The sequence below is a fragment of the Geotrypetes seraphini genome, chromosome 13, assembly GCF_902459505.1.
Source record: "Geotrypetes seraphini chromosome 13, aGeoSer1.1, whole genome shotgun sequence".
NCBI lineage: Eukaryota > Metazoa > Chordata > Amphibia > Gymnophiona > Dermophiidae > Geotrypetes > Geotrypetes seraphini.
In genome coordinates, this window is record NC_047096.1 from 19808509 (window position 1) to 19825516 (window position 17008).

General features: G+C 43.3%; 1 protein-coding gene across 3 annotated transcripts in view; it reads right to left on the minus strand.

The window, feature by feature from the left end:
• The window catches only part of ITPR3 (inositol 1,4,5-trisphosphate receptor type 3), a 213002-nt gene that overhangs the window by 95300 nt on the left and 100694 nt on the right, over window positions 1–17008 (minus strand). For all 3 annotated transcript variants that reach the window (XM_033917436.1, XM_033917437.1, XM_033917435.1), the window contains 9 exons: window positions 16242–16337; window positions 15606–15665; window positions 14655–14797; window positions 12962–13061; window positions 12377–12537; window positions 9307–9448; window positions 8337–8498; window positions 2901–3073; window positions 628–747 (listed from right to left, as the gene is read on the minus strand). In XM_033917436.1, the coding sequence (XP_033773327.1) occupies window positions 628–747; window positions 2901–3073; window positions 8337–8498; window positions 9307–9448; window positions 12377–12537; window positions 12962–13061; window positions 14655–14797; window positions 15606–15665; window positions 16242–16337 (1157 nt within the window). The remainder of the gene's footprint in view (window positions 1–627; window positions 748–2900; window positions 3074–8336; window positions 8499–9306; window positions 9449–12376; window positions 12538–12961; window positions 13062–14654; window positions 14798–15605; window positions 15666–16241; window positions 16338–17008) is intronic.

Genomic DNA, 17008 nt, shown 5'->3' on the forward strand with positions numbered 1-17008 from the left:
CATGGTACTACCACTAGAGGTCAGCATTTTGACTCCTGCCCATGTGGCACTGAGTCCCACTCAACCCACTAGACCACAGAATATTTTGAAGTAGACTCGTGGGGGCCTCTGAGGGATGGTGCTTTTGTTGTGGGTGGGTTGGAAGTACTGCTTATGTTAGGGGGTTCAAGAGTGAAGGCCTATGGGGAGGGTCTGATCTTGGGAAGGGATATGGCTTATGTTGAAGGGCTTCAATATAATCACCTGATAATCAGCCCACTACCTGGTTAACTTTCCAGGTAGTGGGCTGAATATCGCACTTGCCCATAATCCATTCTGGCCAGGGGCAAAGACTAGCCAGAGCCTGGATAATATTCAGTGCTGGTACCTGCATGGGTGTTAGCACTGAACATCAGGGACCAATTCTGACTACCACCGACTGAATACTGCCCCTTAAAATTGGACCTGAAGCAAAGGAGAATTAGGTGGTTTGACTAAAGTCACCAGAAGCATTTGTGGAAAGGTAAGATTGAAACCCTGGCTTCAGCTAACCACTAGGCTACTGTTCCACTTCTTGATGAGGCCCATCTCTCATGGTATCCTCTCCTGGGGGTCAGTTAGATTTGTTCCAATGCTACAAATACTCACTCAGTTTTGATAAGAATGTCATTGTTTTTAGGGTCAAGCACACACTTGCAGATCAGTTCCTGGGTTACTGGGATGGCAATATGATTGGACACACAGAGATCAGAGAGATAATCCAAAAATCTGTAACAAGCAAAAAGAAACGTCACAGAAAACTCTGTAGCAAAGGGATCCTCGTTCTATACAGCACGGAAACCCTGCGCTGGGAAGTGCGAGGAGGTATCACAGTGTTATACTGTCACCATCAGGGGAGTAGCCACAGGTGGGCCTGAACCTGGGCACGGGCCCATTCCCTTTCACCTCAGATCCACCTCAATAGCAGCAAACCATTTATTACATTACATTACATTACATTAGGGATTTCTATTCTGCCATTACCTTGCGGTTCAAGGCGGCTTACAAAAGATTTATAAAACGGGGTTACAATGTAGGAATCGAAGATACATTAGAGTGGTAGTTAGGTAATTTCGAGGTAAGGATAATTACAGTTTACAGTAAATTGTGTACATGGAGGTAAAATTAGGTAAAGTTAGGGCTGATTTAGGAGTTTCTTAAAAAGTATTGTTTTTATTTCTTTTCTGAATGTCTTGTAGTCTGATGTGGTCATCAGTAGGTTGGAGATTCGGGTATCCATTTTTGCGGCTTGAGTGGCTAGGAGGCCATCGTGAAGTTTTGATCTTTTTACTTCATTGATCGGGGGGGTATGAATGGGGAGTGCGCTTTTCTGTGTCTGAGTGTGGATGCTTGGTTGAGGCGGTTATTCAGGTAGGAAGGACTGTCTCCGTTTAGGGATTTAAATAGCATGCAGTAGAATTTGAATTGTATTCTTCCTTGGACTGGTAACCAATGTGAGTTGATGTAAGCTTCTGTGATGTGGTCAAATTTTCTTAATGAGAAGATGAGTCTCAAGGCTGTGTTTTGGATTGTTTGAAGTTGTTTGATCATAGTAGCAGGGCATGGGAGGAAAAGGATGTTGCAATAGTCTAGCAGTCCTAGGATTAAAGATTGTACTATAAGCTGGAATTGATTTCTTTCAAAAAATTTCCGGACTTGTCTCAAATTTCTCATGATTGTGAAGGATTTCTGGATTGTATTATTTATTTGTGGTTGCATGGTACAGCTTCTGTCTAAGGTCATTCCTAGTAGTTTTATGGATTTATGTAGCTGGCAGAGATCCCCAACCCCCACCAGCTGAATACTCGGCGGCAGCAGCACTATGACTGATGCTGGCACCGTAGGCATACTTGATACACCGACAAATGCACGCTGGACAATGGTGCCCTGTCAATTACCCTAACACTAGATAACACGTGACTATTGTAAGTGGAGTGAGGGGGGTTCTCCACCCCCCCATCCTACCCCTCAAAAAAGAGGGTTACTTTGTAACCCTCAAAAAGACAAAAATTTGTCAGCGCGCCATTGTCCTGCATGTGCTTGTCAGTGCGCACATTTGATGGGGCACGACTGACGACATGCCATTGTCCTGCATCCATTTGACAGGTCATGGGCATACTCCGTTCTGGTGCATGCTCAGTTCATATGCTCACTCTCACGGTTTTCTGAAGGGGGTTGGCAAGCCGCCTGACTCTTCAGTTGGTCAGGTTGGGGGTTCCCTGCAAATAAGGTACACTTCTCCCTCCGAATCCGCGATTTCAGTATCCGCGGATTCGGTTATTCGCGATTTTTTTTTTAAAAAGAAACGCTGCATCCCGGACCTTACCTGGTGGTCTAGTAGGCTTTCGGGGCAGGAGCGATCTTCCTACGCTCCTGCCCCGTGCAGATCACTCATACAAAATGGCTGCGGGGAGTTCCCGTCGTAGTCTTGAGTTCTTGTAGTCTCTTGAGACTACGACGGGAACTCCCCGCAGCCATTTTGTATGAGTGATCTGCACAGGGCAGGAGCGTAGGAAGATCGCTAGACCATCAGGTAAGGTCCGGGATGCCGGGGGAAGGCGGGGGGGTGGGTCAGAGCAGGCCCAACTGGTATTACATTACATTACGGATTTCTATTCCGCCATTACCTTGCGGTTCTAGGCAGATTAGCGAATAGTCAATATTCGTGGGCTGGCTCTGCCTCTAACCCTCGCGAATATTGAGAGAGAAGTGTATTTCCTTTTTAAGTCGGGGGAGGGCTGCGAGGGGAAAGAACAGGAATGCATTGCATGCCCACCCGGCCTAGCCATTGGTCCACCCCCAAATTGCCTTTCTAGCTTTCCTTTGACGTAGGCTCCCAGCTTGCAGGAGGTGGATATTGCGTTAGGGTTCCCGACACCCACCTTGGCTCACGGTTCTTGCGCACCAAACTCACAAACGTCTCCACCTCGGTCTTGGTGATGTGCTTCTCCAGCAGTTTGCGGTTGTTGTGCAGGAGCGCGGTGATTGTGTCCTCCGCCAGGATGTCATAGCCGATCTGAGACTGCATCACCCCAAACTGCTTGGCAATGTGCTCCTGAGAAGAGAGAGCACGATGAGGCCACGAGAGGATGCCACCATGCCAACAGCAATGCAGATGGCATGGTCCATGTACGCGGGAGAAAGGATGCTGCAGCTTCTAGACAGTGGCAGGACCACGATGGCTGCGTGAAGCAGCATGTTTTAAATTCTCAAATGATGCACACACAGAGTGCAGTCTACATGAAACGATTCCCAAACAGGATCACATCAAACTTGACTGCAAATCATTCAAAAAAAAGAGGGGAAAAGACCTCAGACAACTATTGTGTCATTGCAAAGCCGCCGAGGCTGGTCAGTTGAACAAAACTTCACTGGAATCATGTCACAAAACACCCTCTTATGCATTTATATATTTAACTTAACGTGGTCAAAATAGCAATAATCATATCAAATATCTTAGCTTTTAGGTTGGAGAGTTCTGAATCCAACGGGGCCCGTTTCACTCAATGCTTCATCAGGGAATCAGTACAAGACCAAAAAGGTAGAAGTTGGACTTAAACCAGTCTCCCCATTATAACACCAACCAAAGGCTCACCAGCATAATCAGCTCCTGCCCGGCAAATACCACTATTTGGGGTTTTTGTGACCTATGATTACATATGATGTCTTGTTCAACTGACCAACTTCGGCTGCTTTGAAATGACACAGTAGTTGAGGTCTTTTCCCCTCTTTTTTGAATGATTTGCAGTCAAGTTAAAATTTCAAATGCAATGCCACTCACACCGAAGCCCTCCCTCTGCAATGGGGTGAGATTGAGATTCTAATTCTGCCTCTGATGAAGGACAGGATGCACCTGTTTCCATAATGCAGTCAGAGAATGCAATCATGGAATACAGTACCCCAAAACTCTGCCCCTCCTAATTCCATAGCAATAATTTCTCTCAATCATAGTACAGCAGTGCAAACTTCCCAAATTCGCTGTCCCACCACTGAGCAAACAGAGCATGGAGAGCGACAGTAGAGAATGACACGGTGACAAAATTCATCACCGTTCCTGTCCCCGCGGATAACCGCGGGAAATAATCCCATGTCATTTTCTAGTGTCTGTTTCAACCTCAGTCCTTCTACACCAGCATTCTTCAAAGCAAAGCTGCGGGTCAGTGGTTGTGGCCATTCATACTCTGATTCTTATGTGAGCCAAGGATAATGAAGCCATTGTGACTTCACTGATGTGATTGGCTCTTAGGCACTGGTGGAATGAGGCATTATGACATCACAATATCTGCTCTGGATACCAGAGACTGTCATTCTGTAGTGTCTGTTTCAACCTCAGTCCTTCTACACCAGCATTCTTCAAAGCAAAGCTTGCGGATCACTGGTTGTGGCCATTCATACTCTGATTCTTCCCTCTCTCCTTAAAGAATGATATGAAGATGGTTTCCCGCAGTTATCCGCGGGGACAGGAACGGTGATGAATTTTGTCACCGTGTCATTCTCTGAGCGACAGCACAAGCTTCCCGCCTTCCCCCTTCCCAAACGCACACTGCTCCACTACAGACCAAGTCTATCTTAACCTTAGCTTAGGACAGTGTTTCCCAACTCGATCCTGGAGTAACCCCTTGCCAGTCAGGATCGAGTTGAGAAACACTGGCTTAGGACACTGAGAAAGGAGCTCTATAACAGGGCGCATGATAGAAACCTATTCTATAAATGAATATAGGTGCTCACTGCCTTAACCAAGTATATATGTATAGCCTCCACTGTTCAAGATCCCACCATTCAATGTACTGTATTCTATATCTGACCGGGCCACGTTTTGGCATACAACGCTTTGCCATATCTGCCATACTGTCACCTTTTCTCTCTCACTCTATTCTACGTCATATCTTTCACACTACATTTCCCATGCTATGTCTACTACACACTTTAACTCACACGTCACTGTTTTTGATTTATTATCAGGTTTATTATCAATATTACACACATATGCACTATATTTCGTCTTGTTGTCTCATAAACTCGGTACCCTATATCACTTGGGCTTGTTTCCTTCCTTTTGTCCTGACTTTCACTATATTGTGTTCGTCTTCGTGTATACACTTCTCTCTCCGTATTCGCGAGGGTTAGGGGATCAACATGACCGTGAATACTGGAAAACCGCGAATAACTTTTTCATATGTTATTCGCGGTTTTCTTTTAAAAACCCTCCCGCATTGGGTGAAACCGCGAATAACAATCTCACGTTCCGGTATCTCAACCTTATTCCAACCTTACTTCATCCTGTCTCCCCCTCTGACGCAACCACTTTCCCTGCGCCACGTTCCGCCTCCCCTCTTGACTCAACTCCCTGTTTCCAGCGGGGCGGGATGCGGCGGAGGGGAAAGCTCCAGGGCCGCCACAGGCAACCCCATGTAAACTACCGCCACTGCCGGCAACCTCAGAGACAAGTTTGAAGGCAGAACCAGTGGGGTTTGAGAATGAGCGAGAGATGCCAGACCTCGGTCGCAGTAGGAGGGAAAGACACCGGACCGTGGACGGGGGGAGGCATGCTGACTGGGGAGAGCGCAAATGCGTGTGACTTGGTCTCTTTTGACTGATTCTTGAAAAGAGGCTGGTAATCTGCGATTTTCTCGGTGCACCCTGTCACTCTGTGCTTGGAAAAACGTGGCAAAATTTTTCTCTGCAAACATGGATGACCTCATTCGGGTGGGGGGAGCTAGAAGTCCAAAAAAACCACGAATAATTGAAACCGCGATTGTGGAAACCGCGAACACGGAGGGAGAAGTGTACTATCTTTTAAGTATCAAGCATTCATACATTTGTCCATGCACACCTTTAGTTATTTTTATATCTTATTATACTCGTAAAACCAATTTCGCTATTACCGCCCCAACATTGTGGAACTCACTGCCACAACATCTCCGAGATGAACAACAACTTGCTAAATTTAAAATAAATCTAAAGACATTCTTATTTCAGGATGCATTTAACCAAACCTAAAAAAAAAAAAAAAAAATGCTCTTTTTCATTCATTAGACAAGTATCCATTATTCATTACATTAACGTTCCCCCCTCCTCATGTTCATCCCCTCCCCACTCTCTCCATTTCTTCTATACAATGTAACTTTTTTCCCTTCCCCCACAATTTCCTCACATTCAAGTTTGTCAAGTCTTTGTCATTTATGTTTAATTTAAGATATTTCCATTCACATCCTATTACTATTAATTCTTTTTTTTAAGCTGATTGTTAACCGGCCAGACAATTGTTTGATGGTCGGGATATTAAAAACCAATAAACTTGGAAACTTGGAAACTTTTCATTTATTAGGACCCCTGATGAAGGCGTGTTAACCGAAAGCACAGCACCAAAGTGGAATTGTCCCAATCAGAATGGTGCACACTAAACAAAAGTGTCCTTCAACTCATCTGATAAATCCAAATGCCTTTATTCATCCAAAGCCTCATAAAATTCATCCAATGACTCAATGACCCGACAAGCACATGTTTCGGCTTAACCGGCCTGCCTCAGGCGTCTTGTGAGTCTTCGACGGGTGTATTTTGAAAAATCGTATGGAATACAGAAATACACGCACCCACAAAATGCGACTGCTAAAGGGAAAAGTCGTAAAGCAGTAAAAATCGCTGCGACCATGCTGGAAACCGCAAACACGGAGAGAGACGTGTACTATCTTTTAAGTATCAAGCATTCATACATTGGTCCATGCACACCTTTAGTTATTTTTATTTTCATTTATTAGGACCCCTGATGAAGGCGTGTTAACCGAAACATGGACCGTGTCGGGTTCCTGGGTTTGGTAAAAGGTGGTAATATTAACCGCAATGTAGTTTTTCTTTGTTTTCGGTTGTGCTGTTTCTTCCTCACTGCAGATTGTGTTGGATTTTCTTTTTTGTTTTTCGTACTACACAACATTTGCCATCCCATGTCTACCATGTAAGGTTCTGTCATATTATGTGTCATACTCTAATGTCATACTAGGTTAGCCATGCTATATTTTGCCACACTATGCGCGTGATGCTATGTCTCACCGTATTATATTTTGTCATGTCATGTTTTTATCATGCTCTGTTAACTATATTTTGCCATCTTTACGAGATAATGTCCTGCTATGCCATGTTTGCCATCGCTTTGTATAAATACAGTTTATTATATATGTAACCCGTTCTGAGCTTTCCTGGGAAGACGAGATATATAACCAAATAAATAAATACATGTACTTAACATTTAGGCACAAGTGCTTACATCAGCACCTAAATGTTGAGGATATGCATATAAATTACATAAGAACATAAGAGATACCATGTTGGGATAGACCGAAGGTCCATCAAGCCCAGTATCCTGTTTTTCAACAGTGGCCAACCCAGGTCACAAGTACCTGGCAAGATCCCAAGGAGAAAAAAACAGATTTTATGCTGCTATCCAAGCCATCTTAATAATGACTTATGGACTTTTGTTTTAGGAAATTAGCCAAACCATCTTTTTAAACCCTGCTAAGCTAACTGCTTTCATCACATTCTCCAGCAACAAATTCCAGAGTTTAATTACACATTGAGTGAAAAAAATATTTTCTCCTGTTTTGTACTTCTTAGTAGCTTCATTGCAAAGCGATTCACATCTACTCATTCAACTCCACTCAGTATTTTATGGGCCTCTATCATATCTCCCCTGAGCTGTCTGTTCTTCAGGCTGAAAAGCCCTAGCCACTTTAGCTTTTCCTCATAGGGAAGTCGTCTCATCCCTTTCCTCATTTCCGTCAGCCTTCTTTGTACCGTCTCTATTTCTGCTACCTCTTTTTTGAGATATGGCGACTAGAATTGCACACAGTATTCGAGGCACGGCCAAACCATAGAGCAATACAAGGACATTATAACATTTTCATCTTTGTTTTCCACTCATTTGTATGCCCCTCTTGCAATGTAAGTTAAGCAGATATTTGCAGAAGAATGCTTATGCGGGATGTTAGTATTTACATGGTCATGTCTATACATACACGCAAATTCCATTATTCTAAACAAGGAGTGAGCAACCACGGTTCTCGAGGGCCACAACTCAGTCAGGTTTTCAAGATGATCCCAATGAATATGTATGAAATTGATTTGCATGTACTGTTCTACTGTATGCAAATAGATCTCGTGCATATTCCTTGTAGAAATCTAGAAAACCTGACTGGGTTGTGGCCCCCAAGGACTGTGGTTGCCCACTCCATCGTTATGGCCAACAGAAAGTGATGCGTTTGTGTCAATAATGATCTGAATCGCTGAAGAGAGCATAGGAGCTCATTCCAATGGGAGGCGCATACCTGGTTCTTGCGGTAGTCTTCCTGAGAATGGCGCAGAACGCGGTAGCAGAGGCGGAACATGTATTGGTAAGGGGCATTTTTCTGATCTGAGAGCTCCTCCAGCCGCAGCAGGGGGCCATCACCTCCCTTATCCTTAAATGGAGCCTTTAGGATCCCAAATATCTAGTAATGAATGAAGAGCCGGAGACATGGAGGGTCAGTGTTCTCGTCATTTAAGAATATACAGACCAACAGACATATTAGCTCACCTAATAAAGAAAACGGAGAACAGAATTAGTAAACCCAAGGCCCAAATCAAGGGGCGGTGCTGAGGGGGTTGCAGCCCCAGACTTCCTAGTTCCATTATATAAATATAGGTTTCATAAAATGTAGATTAATGCTCTGAAGTGGGTGGGGGTTTGAATGGTGCTGAGGTTATTTTTTGTATAACTGAAATTAAACTGGAGGAGTTTGCCTATTGGTTAGAGAAATAGGCTGAGGTTCAAAGAACACTGATGCTCCTTGAAACCTTGGGGAACTCCCCATTGCCTCAAGTGCAAATTTAGGGCCCAATATTCAAAAAAAAAGGCTAAGGGAGTCTATATGCTGCCTCACCACCAAAGGCGTTATTCCTGGATATTCAAAGCCGGAACCCGTCCAGGTCCTTTCTGTGCTTTTTCAGCTGTATCACGCAGGAGGAACACTGAGCCACTGACCTGGGTGGAGATGTGTCCCACAGCTAATGACCAACAGCATTAGAATACAGTACATCCTTTTGCTTGGCATTAAAATGCTCCCTTTCAGCTGGAATCGGAATGAATCCTTTGACATTGGAACGCACCTTTTCTGGAACTGTAATGCACTCTTTCACTTGGAATCGGAATGGATTCTTTGACATTGGAACGCACCTTTTCTGGAACTGTAATGCACTCTTTCACTTGGAATCGGAATGGATTCTTTCATTTGACGTGGAATGCATTCTTTCACTTACCTGCTTCAGGATGTTCTGCTCCCGCATCAGTTTCTGTCTTTCACGGTTGGCCTTGCTCATTACGATGTCCAGAACATTCTGTCCATTGTTGGGAACGTCAACTACAAAGAAGACCAGGTCCTCCAACAGCTTGATAGCAAATCTACAGTAAGACACCATGGTTTATTATGTTTAATATATTGCCTTTCATATTTATCCATTTTTAATATATTGCCTTTTGTATTTATTCATATTTATCTATTTACTGCTAGATGGAGTCACATCTAAGTAGAAGACAAGCTGCATATTTCAGGCACCTAGATAGAGAGAATATTTCAAAAGAGGAAGAAAGGAAGAGAGTAAACAGATGTGCAAGGATACTAGGATTCACCCAAGGCTGCGCAGAGAATCAGTATTGAGGAAGGTTAGACATCTCTTTCATCGACATTTTTCCATATTAGTTCAGTCAATTATATAATCTCATCTCGATTATTGCAATGTTATTTACCTAGGTATCACAAAAACTTGTCTTCATAGATTGCAACTGATTCAAAATACTGCTGCAAAATTAATCTTTGGGAAATATAAATTTGATCACGTGACTCCGTAGCTCCAGAATCTCCATTGACTCCCAGTTTATTTTAGAGTTCAATTTAAATGTGCTTGTATTGTTTTTAAAATCCTATATGGTATCTTTACTCCTCTTCTTCCTTTATCTTGGAACCTTTACAGATTTTCCTTTGCAAGAGGTAATCAACAATTTAAATTATCTCTTCCTTCCAAGAAAGGGATAAAAGGAGTCAAGATTTTCACTCAATCTTTGATTTTTAAGCTTTCTCAACTTTGGAATGATCTCCCACTCCTTTTAAGGAGTTCCGGTTCACTTCAACTTTATCGTAAATCTTTAAAAACCATTTTATTTGCTAAACACTTTGAAAATTAATCTCCTGAAACTTAGTCTCGTTCCTCATGGTTTTTATTTGTTAAGTTAACTATTGTAAACCGAGTCGAGCTTTCTTGGACTGATGTCTCGGTATATAAAACCAAGCCTTAGATTAGATTAGATTAGATCAGATCTAGGAATATTTCATTCATTCAACAAATTCATAATGCACTCAATCTACAATCTTTGGCAGAGCACAAAAATAAATATATACATAATAAAATCACATAATCACCTACAGGAACATATCAAAACATTAAAAGCAGCTTAAATAATGAGCCAAAATATCCCACAAGGCAAAAATCACCTCATTATATCTTTCAGATTGTCACCAAAGCCACATTGAAATAAAACAGTTTTCAAATCCCTTTTGAAACTCTCCAGATTCCTCATTGATTTTACAGAGAAAGGCAGTTTAGAACCAGCAGTGTAAATGACAGATCTATAGTCCTCTAAACAAACCAGGAAGAGGAGATAAAGTCCAGAAGCTTGACAGAACAGACAAACCCATTGTCCATCACATAGTACATAACATAGTCCTTAATGGCAGATAAAGACCAGCATGTCTCATCCAGAAAGACAGCCTGAGAGTCAGTACAGGTTACCCCTCCCTGTTGGCTTTAGGGTTGTGACTGACGCATGGTACAGTCTATACCCACCCACCCACCCCAAACAAACACACACACCTTTTTCTCTTATTTTTCCTCTTTAAAGTGTGAAAATTATTAGGGATCAATGTTGAAATCGATTTAACCAGCCAGAAATGTCTCCTGGCTGCTTAAATCACCTGTTAGGAACTAACCAGTCATTTTCAGCAGCACTTAACCGGTTAATGCAACTGAAAATGACCAGTTAGCGCTTAAAGCTTGACCAGCTATTTGGGGAACTTTTCTGGGTTGCATAATAGAAACAACAATCCTTCCCTGGTGGATTACCTCATCATTTGTCTAAACCAGTATCTCTCAAACTTTTTTAGCTCTGGCAGACTAAATGAAACAATTGTTTTTGGGCAGCACACAAATGTTTTCGCGTGCATTGTGTGATGAAGGGTTGTGCTGGATACAACAGATTAGAAATAAGAACTGTCTATGTGATACTAGCTTCAAAAACATTTCCACACACTCTGATATTACATTTACCATCCAGCGCCCACCATGATAGGTACAATACACAGAACACTTGAAACAGAAGCAACATGGATGACAGAACACAAACTAAAACTTAACTCTGACAAAACAAACTTCATCCTCCTGGAAAACAGCAAAACCCCAACCTTAACAAACCTAGTAATAAACTCGATCTCATACCCCATTCAACCCACGCTAAAACTTCTTGGAGTACTGATTGACAGAGGCTGTACCGTGCAACCACAAATCAACAAAATAATAAAAACATCATTCGCAACTATGAGAAACCTAAGACAAATTCGAAAATTCTTCGACATGAAACAATTCCAACTTCTGGTACAATCTCTAATCCTTGGCCTAATAGACTACTGCAACATACTATACCTCCCCTGCCCAGAGACCATAATAGAACAACTAGAAACAAAATACAAAACACAGCCCTAAGGCTCATCTATTCGCTGAAAAAATACGACCACATCACAGAGGCATACCACGACTCACACTGGCTCCCAATACAAACAAGAGTACACTTCAAATTCTATTGCCTACTATTTAAATGGAGACAGCCCAACCTACTGGAATAACCGACTAACTCAATCCACCTCAACCAGACACAGGAGAACCCACACACTATTCACACACCCAACAACCAAAAATGTCAAACGAAGAAAACTATATGACAACCTACTGGCCACCAGAGCAGCAAAACTAGACGGACAACTCACCAACCTGCTGTCTTCAACCACAGATTACAAAACCTTCAAAAAAGAAGCAAAAACCCTACTCTTCAAAAAATACATAAAACCTATTTAACACAACCAGATCCACCCCAAACTTCACCTACAATACTATCTACTCCTTAGCAAATCTAAAATGTTCAAATTACCCCTTTGTATTTCCTAATTTCACGACTATCCTTATGTAATCCGCCTTATATATTTCGTAATACCATGACAATTCTTATGTAATCCGCAAGGTAATGGTGGAATAGAAATCACTAATGTAATGTAATATAATTTACCTCCGGTCATTCTGGCTAATGAAGCCCTCATTCAGCTTCTCCACAATGCTTGCCAACATTGAGCTGGCATCGTTGGCAAAGTCCAGATCTCGAATCTCTGACACTGGAACGGACACAATGGCAAAAGCCTCCTTATCTTCTTTAGTAGGGCAGGTGCCAAGCTGAAAAAGAAAATTCAATCACTCTAAAAGCCACCAGAGTCGAACAACCAGTACAGATCTCTATGCCCACTTAAACAAGAGAATAAGATGACTCTATGAACACCAGACCACCATATAGTAGCCATATCAAAACATGCTGTGATTTGCATGTTGGCCAATAAAAATATAATCCCAAGCTGAAAAAACAGGATTGGAGTACAATATTCTAATGTACAAGGAACAAAGTCACAAAAGCTAGTAATATCTCTAGTATATCCAGTGGGAAGAAAAGATGCAGAGTTAGAGAAGTGTGTTCTAAACTGTGAGTAAACCCTGAACATATTTCCGTTTTCCAAGAAATGGACTTTGGGGGGTGGCTCTTGAGGAGACAGAAAGACAGACATTCTAATGAGAATTTTCCCCAGAAGCGCATGCTCTCACAGACCATAAGACGGATGGGTCTCTCTTCAGCCACATCAATGGGCACATTGGTGCTCTGGATCCAGGTGTTGGTACAGAGGTGCCGCAGTCGCACGAAGGAGTTCCTACAATCATTTAAGCAAAGGAAACATGGGTAAAAATGAGAAGGGAGGAGCAAGGCCCACAGTAGATCAGCATGAAAGACTTGCCAATGATGCTATGGCATCTCATCTTCAAACTGGCTTGCCTTAGTTCCCAGCTTCTGCCTCCTTGCCTGCTCTTGGATTTGGGGTATACAGTAGTAATTTGATAGAGGAACAAATCTGAAGGACAAGACGATTTTGCTATGAAGTATTCAAGTATATCCAAGGAAAGGCTGCGGCACCAACTGTTACGTTTTAGCCTGCCATCTATACTCAGATATTCAATGCTGGTGTCCCGACATGACCATCATTGAATATTTCTGGCAGCAATAATTCTGGCAAGTTAACCGCCGCTGGGTAAATATTTACCTCTTATTGCCTAAATGCGATAGCAACTACATAGGGAGTGTAGACATGGAAGGGTCAGGGGCATGTCTTGTAGCTGCATGCTTAAGTCATAGAATACTATCATTTACATATGCAACTGCCGACTTTAGCATGGCCTTTGACATGGCATAAGTGCTCACGCTGAAATTTAGGCATGTGCTTGCTAACGTATGCTCTGTTCTACCACGGTAATTTCATGCATATTTGCTGCCAAGTTTTGGCGCACTTTCCTGAATCTGCTCCTTAAAGAGCTGGAACTGGGCATCGTGGTCCTAGTCATTCAGAAGACACTTGAGCCTACCCTCATCTATTCTCTAGTTTACTTAACATTCAGGCTGTCAAATTCTCTTTCATACCCTATTCTCCTTATCACCTGCACTCTACATACACGCTTCAAAGTGCAACCCCCAGACATGTTTAAAGGACTGATGCTATGAAACAGGAGACATATTTTTCTCTCTTGAGAGATGTGCAGTTTTCAGTCTGGTAACTACTTGGCCACCCAGGAAGTCCCTTTTAAAATTGTCCTGTTTTCCGGGGTCTCCTCTGGCATGCTCCGCAATTGGCTGGAGGTTCTTCTAGGGCAGTGCATCGTAAACTGTTTGCCTCCTGAGATTTCAGGTGTGCCGTGGCACACTGGGGAGGAAGAGAGGCACAGGCGCTGACTGACTGCCTACAGGATGTGCCTCTCACCGCAAGAGGCACGTCCTGTAGGCAATCAGCCAGCGCCTCTCCTTCACTCCAGCCCTCTTCCCTGTTGACATCCCCCCCCCCTCCACTGGTAGCTCAGGGCCTATTTGAAAGCCCTTCACGCATGTGCGTGACATCATCAAGGCGATGTCACGCGCTTCCGGTTGCCTCAAGCCGCAAGTCTCTGAAAACCACCCTGTTCACCAAACACTTTGGTAATTAATTCCTCTCCCACCTCTGCTATGTTACTGTGTACTTAATTTAATTACTGTTTTATATTTTCATTACCTTATCTAATTACTGTAAACCGAGTCGAGCATTCTTGGATTGAGGACTCGGTATACAAAACTAAGCATTAGATTAGATTTGATTAGTGCACTGCGGCTTGAGAAAAATTGTGAGAGTTTATGGCACGTTCAGCCCTATCCTTCAGCATGGATATCTAAAGCTAACAGGCACTAAAATGCAAGTCTCTTTGCAAACTCCTGCTGTACATACCGTGGGACGAAAGAGTCTGTCTTCTGCAGAGTGGTGGGATCCAGTTCAAAGAGTGAAGCAATATCGTTGCCATGGGGTACAGCCACCAGCCTGTATTTAATCTTTTCGCCTACATTCCGCCTGTTGACCCGACTACTGCTTCCCTATACAAGACACAGAAGACCAGTACTGTTATGGAGCAGGTTTGGTGGGATCTGTGCACTTTGCAAAAGTGATCCTCTCATTTGAGGATCTCCCCCCTCTCTATATCGGGGCACATGGAACACAGTGCCAAGGCCGTCTAATCATTATAACAGTAGGATTACCAGATAGCTCTGCTGCCTGGCACAAAGCAGGCAGGGGTGGAGAAAGGTCACAGCCAGAAGACCTGCAGGCACTGGCAACGTTCAATGCCAGATAGATCACATTAAAAAAAAATCCTAAATTTACCTGGTTAGCTATGTGGGCATTGGCTCTGAATATTGGCTAACACCCACGTAACTTCCAGGTCCACTGACAAGCGCTCGGATGTGGCCTGGCACTGAGAATCCAGGTTTAAGATAGCTGGTGGTGATCAGTATCTACAAAAAACACTGTTGAATACTGACCCAACGATTAATTCTTTCGCTATAGTCTTCTTCTGGGAATCTCATAGTTCTCACGCAAGCATTATACCTGGGGGGCTATGTTATATATTATAGGACCAGTATTCTGCCAGCTGCTTGTGGACACAGTTAAACAGACAACTTTGAATGTTCGGCCCAAATATGTTACTCAGGTAATATAGTAGCATAGTAGATGACGGCAGATAAAGACCTATACAGCCCATGCTATCTGCCCAACAAGAAAAAAGGTAACCTTCAGCTAAGGACCAAAGAAAGAAAAAATGAGACAGGCAGAGAGACTGAGTGTCAGGCAGTCAGTGAGTGACAGATACTGGGAGACACTGCTCACACACAAAGGCTTACTCACATCGCCAGTCGAGGCTCTGGTCTTACACTCTGGGGCATCTCCTTTGTAAGTCGGGTTTTCCTACCAGCAAAAAGAGAAATAAACCCCCAAAGTTACACAAGATACAGAAGCAGTGTTGTGGGGATAGTTCATGGTTCATCTCTAGATATGCAGGAAATCTATCAGCGAAAAGCCGCAGGCTGTCAAGGAAACAGCATCCCCTCCAGAGCAATCCTTTAAAAATAAACAACTGAGCATCGTACTTTTAATGTCAGAGTTTTTACCACCACGGCCAGCGCTAAAAAACGCTAGCGTGGCTTTGTAAAGGAGGGGGAAATATTGTTAAGCAGTGTGGGACCAAATCATTACATTTTAGGCTAAGGTGTGATGAAAATGAGTGAAATACTTGCAAAAGCCATCACTTTTATAGCATATATGATGGTCCTTTGATACACAATAAAACATTTTTAGGAAGAGCTGCAGCATATCAGTTATCTACCTTTTGTACATGCACGTAGTATGTTTGCATCTGTCTCTTTGAAATTTACCCACCTTCCCTGTGGATGATAGATCTTTCGTTTCTGCTGTCCTTTATAACCCCCTCCCCCACTTCATTGAGCCTCCTCATTCCCCTCCCAATCACCTCTCCCTTCTCACCTCCGCTGCCAGGTAGTTGCCTGTGGCAAGATGCTTGAAGCGATAGAGACTGTTCCAGTGGCCGGCACCCCCTTTGCAGGGATCATGGTGAACGACCTGGGAGAGAAAAGAAGGAATGAACATAAGAACATAAGAAGTTGCCTCCGCTGAGGCAGACCAGAGGGTCCATCTCGCCCAGCGGTCCGCTCCCGCGGTGGCCCATCAGGCCCATTTCCTGAGCAATGGTCCCAGACTATCCCTATAACCTACCGCTACTCTTATCTGTACCCCTCAATTCCTTTATCCTCTAGGAGCGAGCAAGACAAAGACCATGCCCAGCTTCCTTCAAGAAACTTCAAGATGAGGATGCTGATAGCCTGAAAACAATGAGCCCCCCCAAAAAAAATAATTTAGGAACCTCAATTAATGCTTCAGGTTATTTTATTCATTCAATTTTCTATCCCGTTCTCCCAGGGGAGCTCAGAACGGTTTACATGAATTTATTCAGGTACTTGAGCATTTTTCCCTGTCTGTCCCGACGGGCTCACAATCTAGTTAATGTACCTGGGGCAATGGAGGGATTCAGTGACTTGCCCAGGGTCACAAGGAGCAGCGTGGGTTTGAACCCACAACCTCAGAGTGCTGAGGCTGTAGCTTTAACCACTGCGCCACACGCTTCCCTGCTGAGGTTAGGGATAGGCTGTTGTTTGCAAAGGCATAGGAAATCTCAACGCTATATCCCACGTCGCTACATTTAGTTAACATATGAAAATGAGCAAAAAAAAACC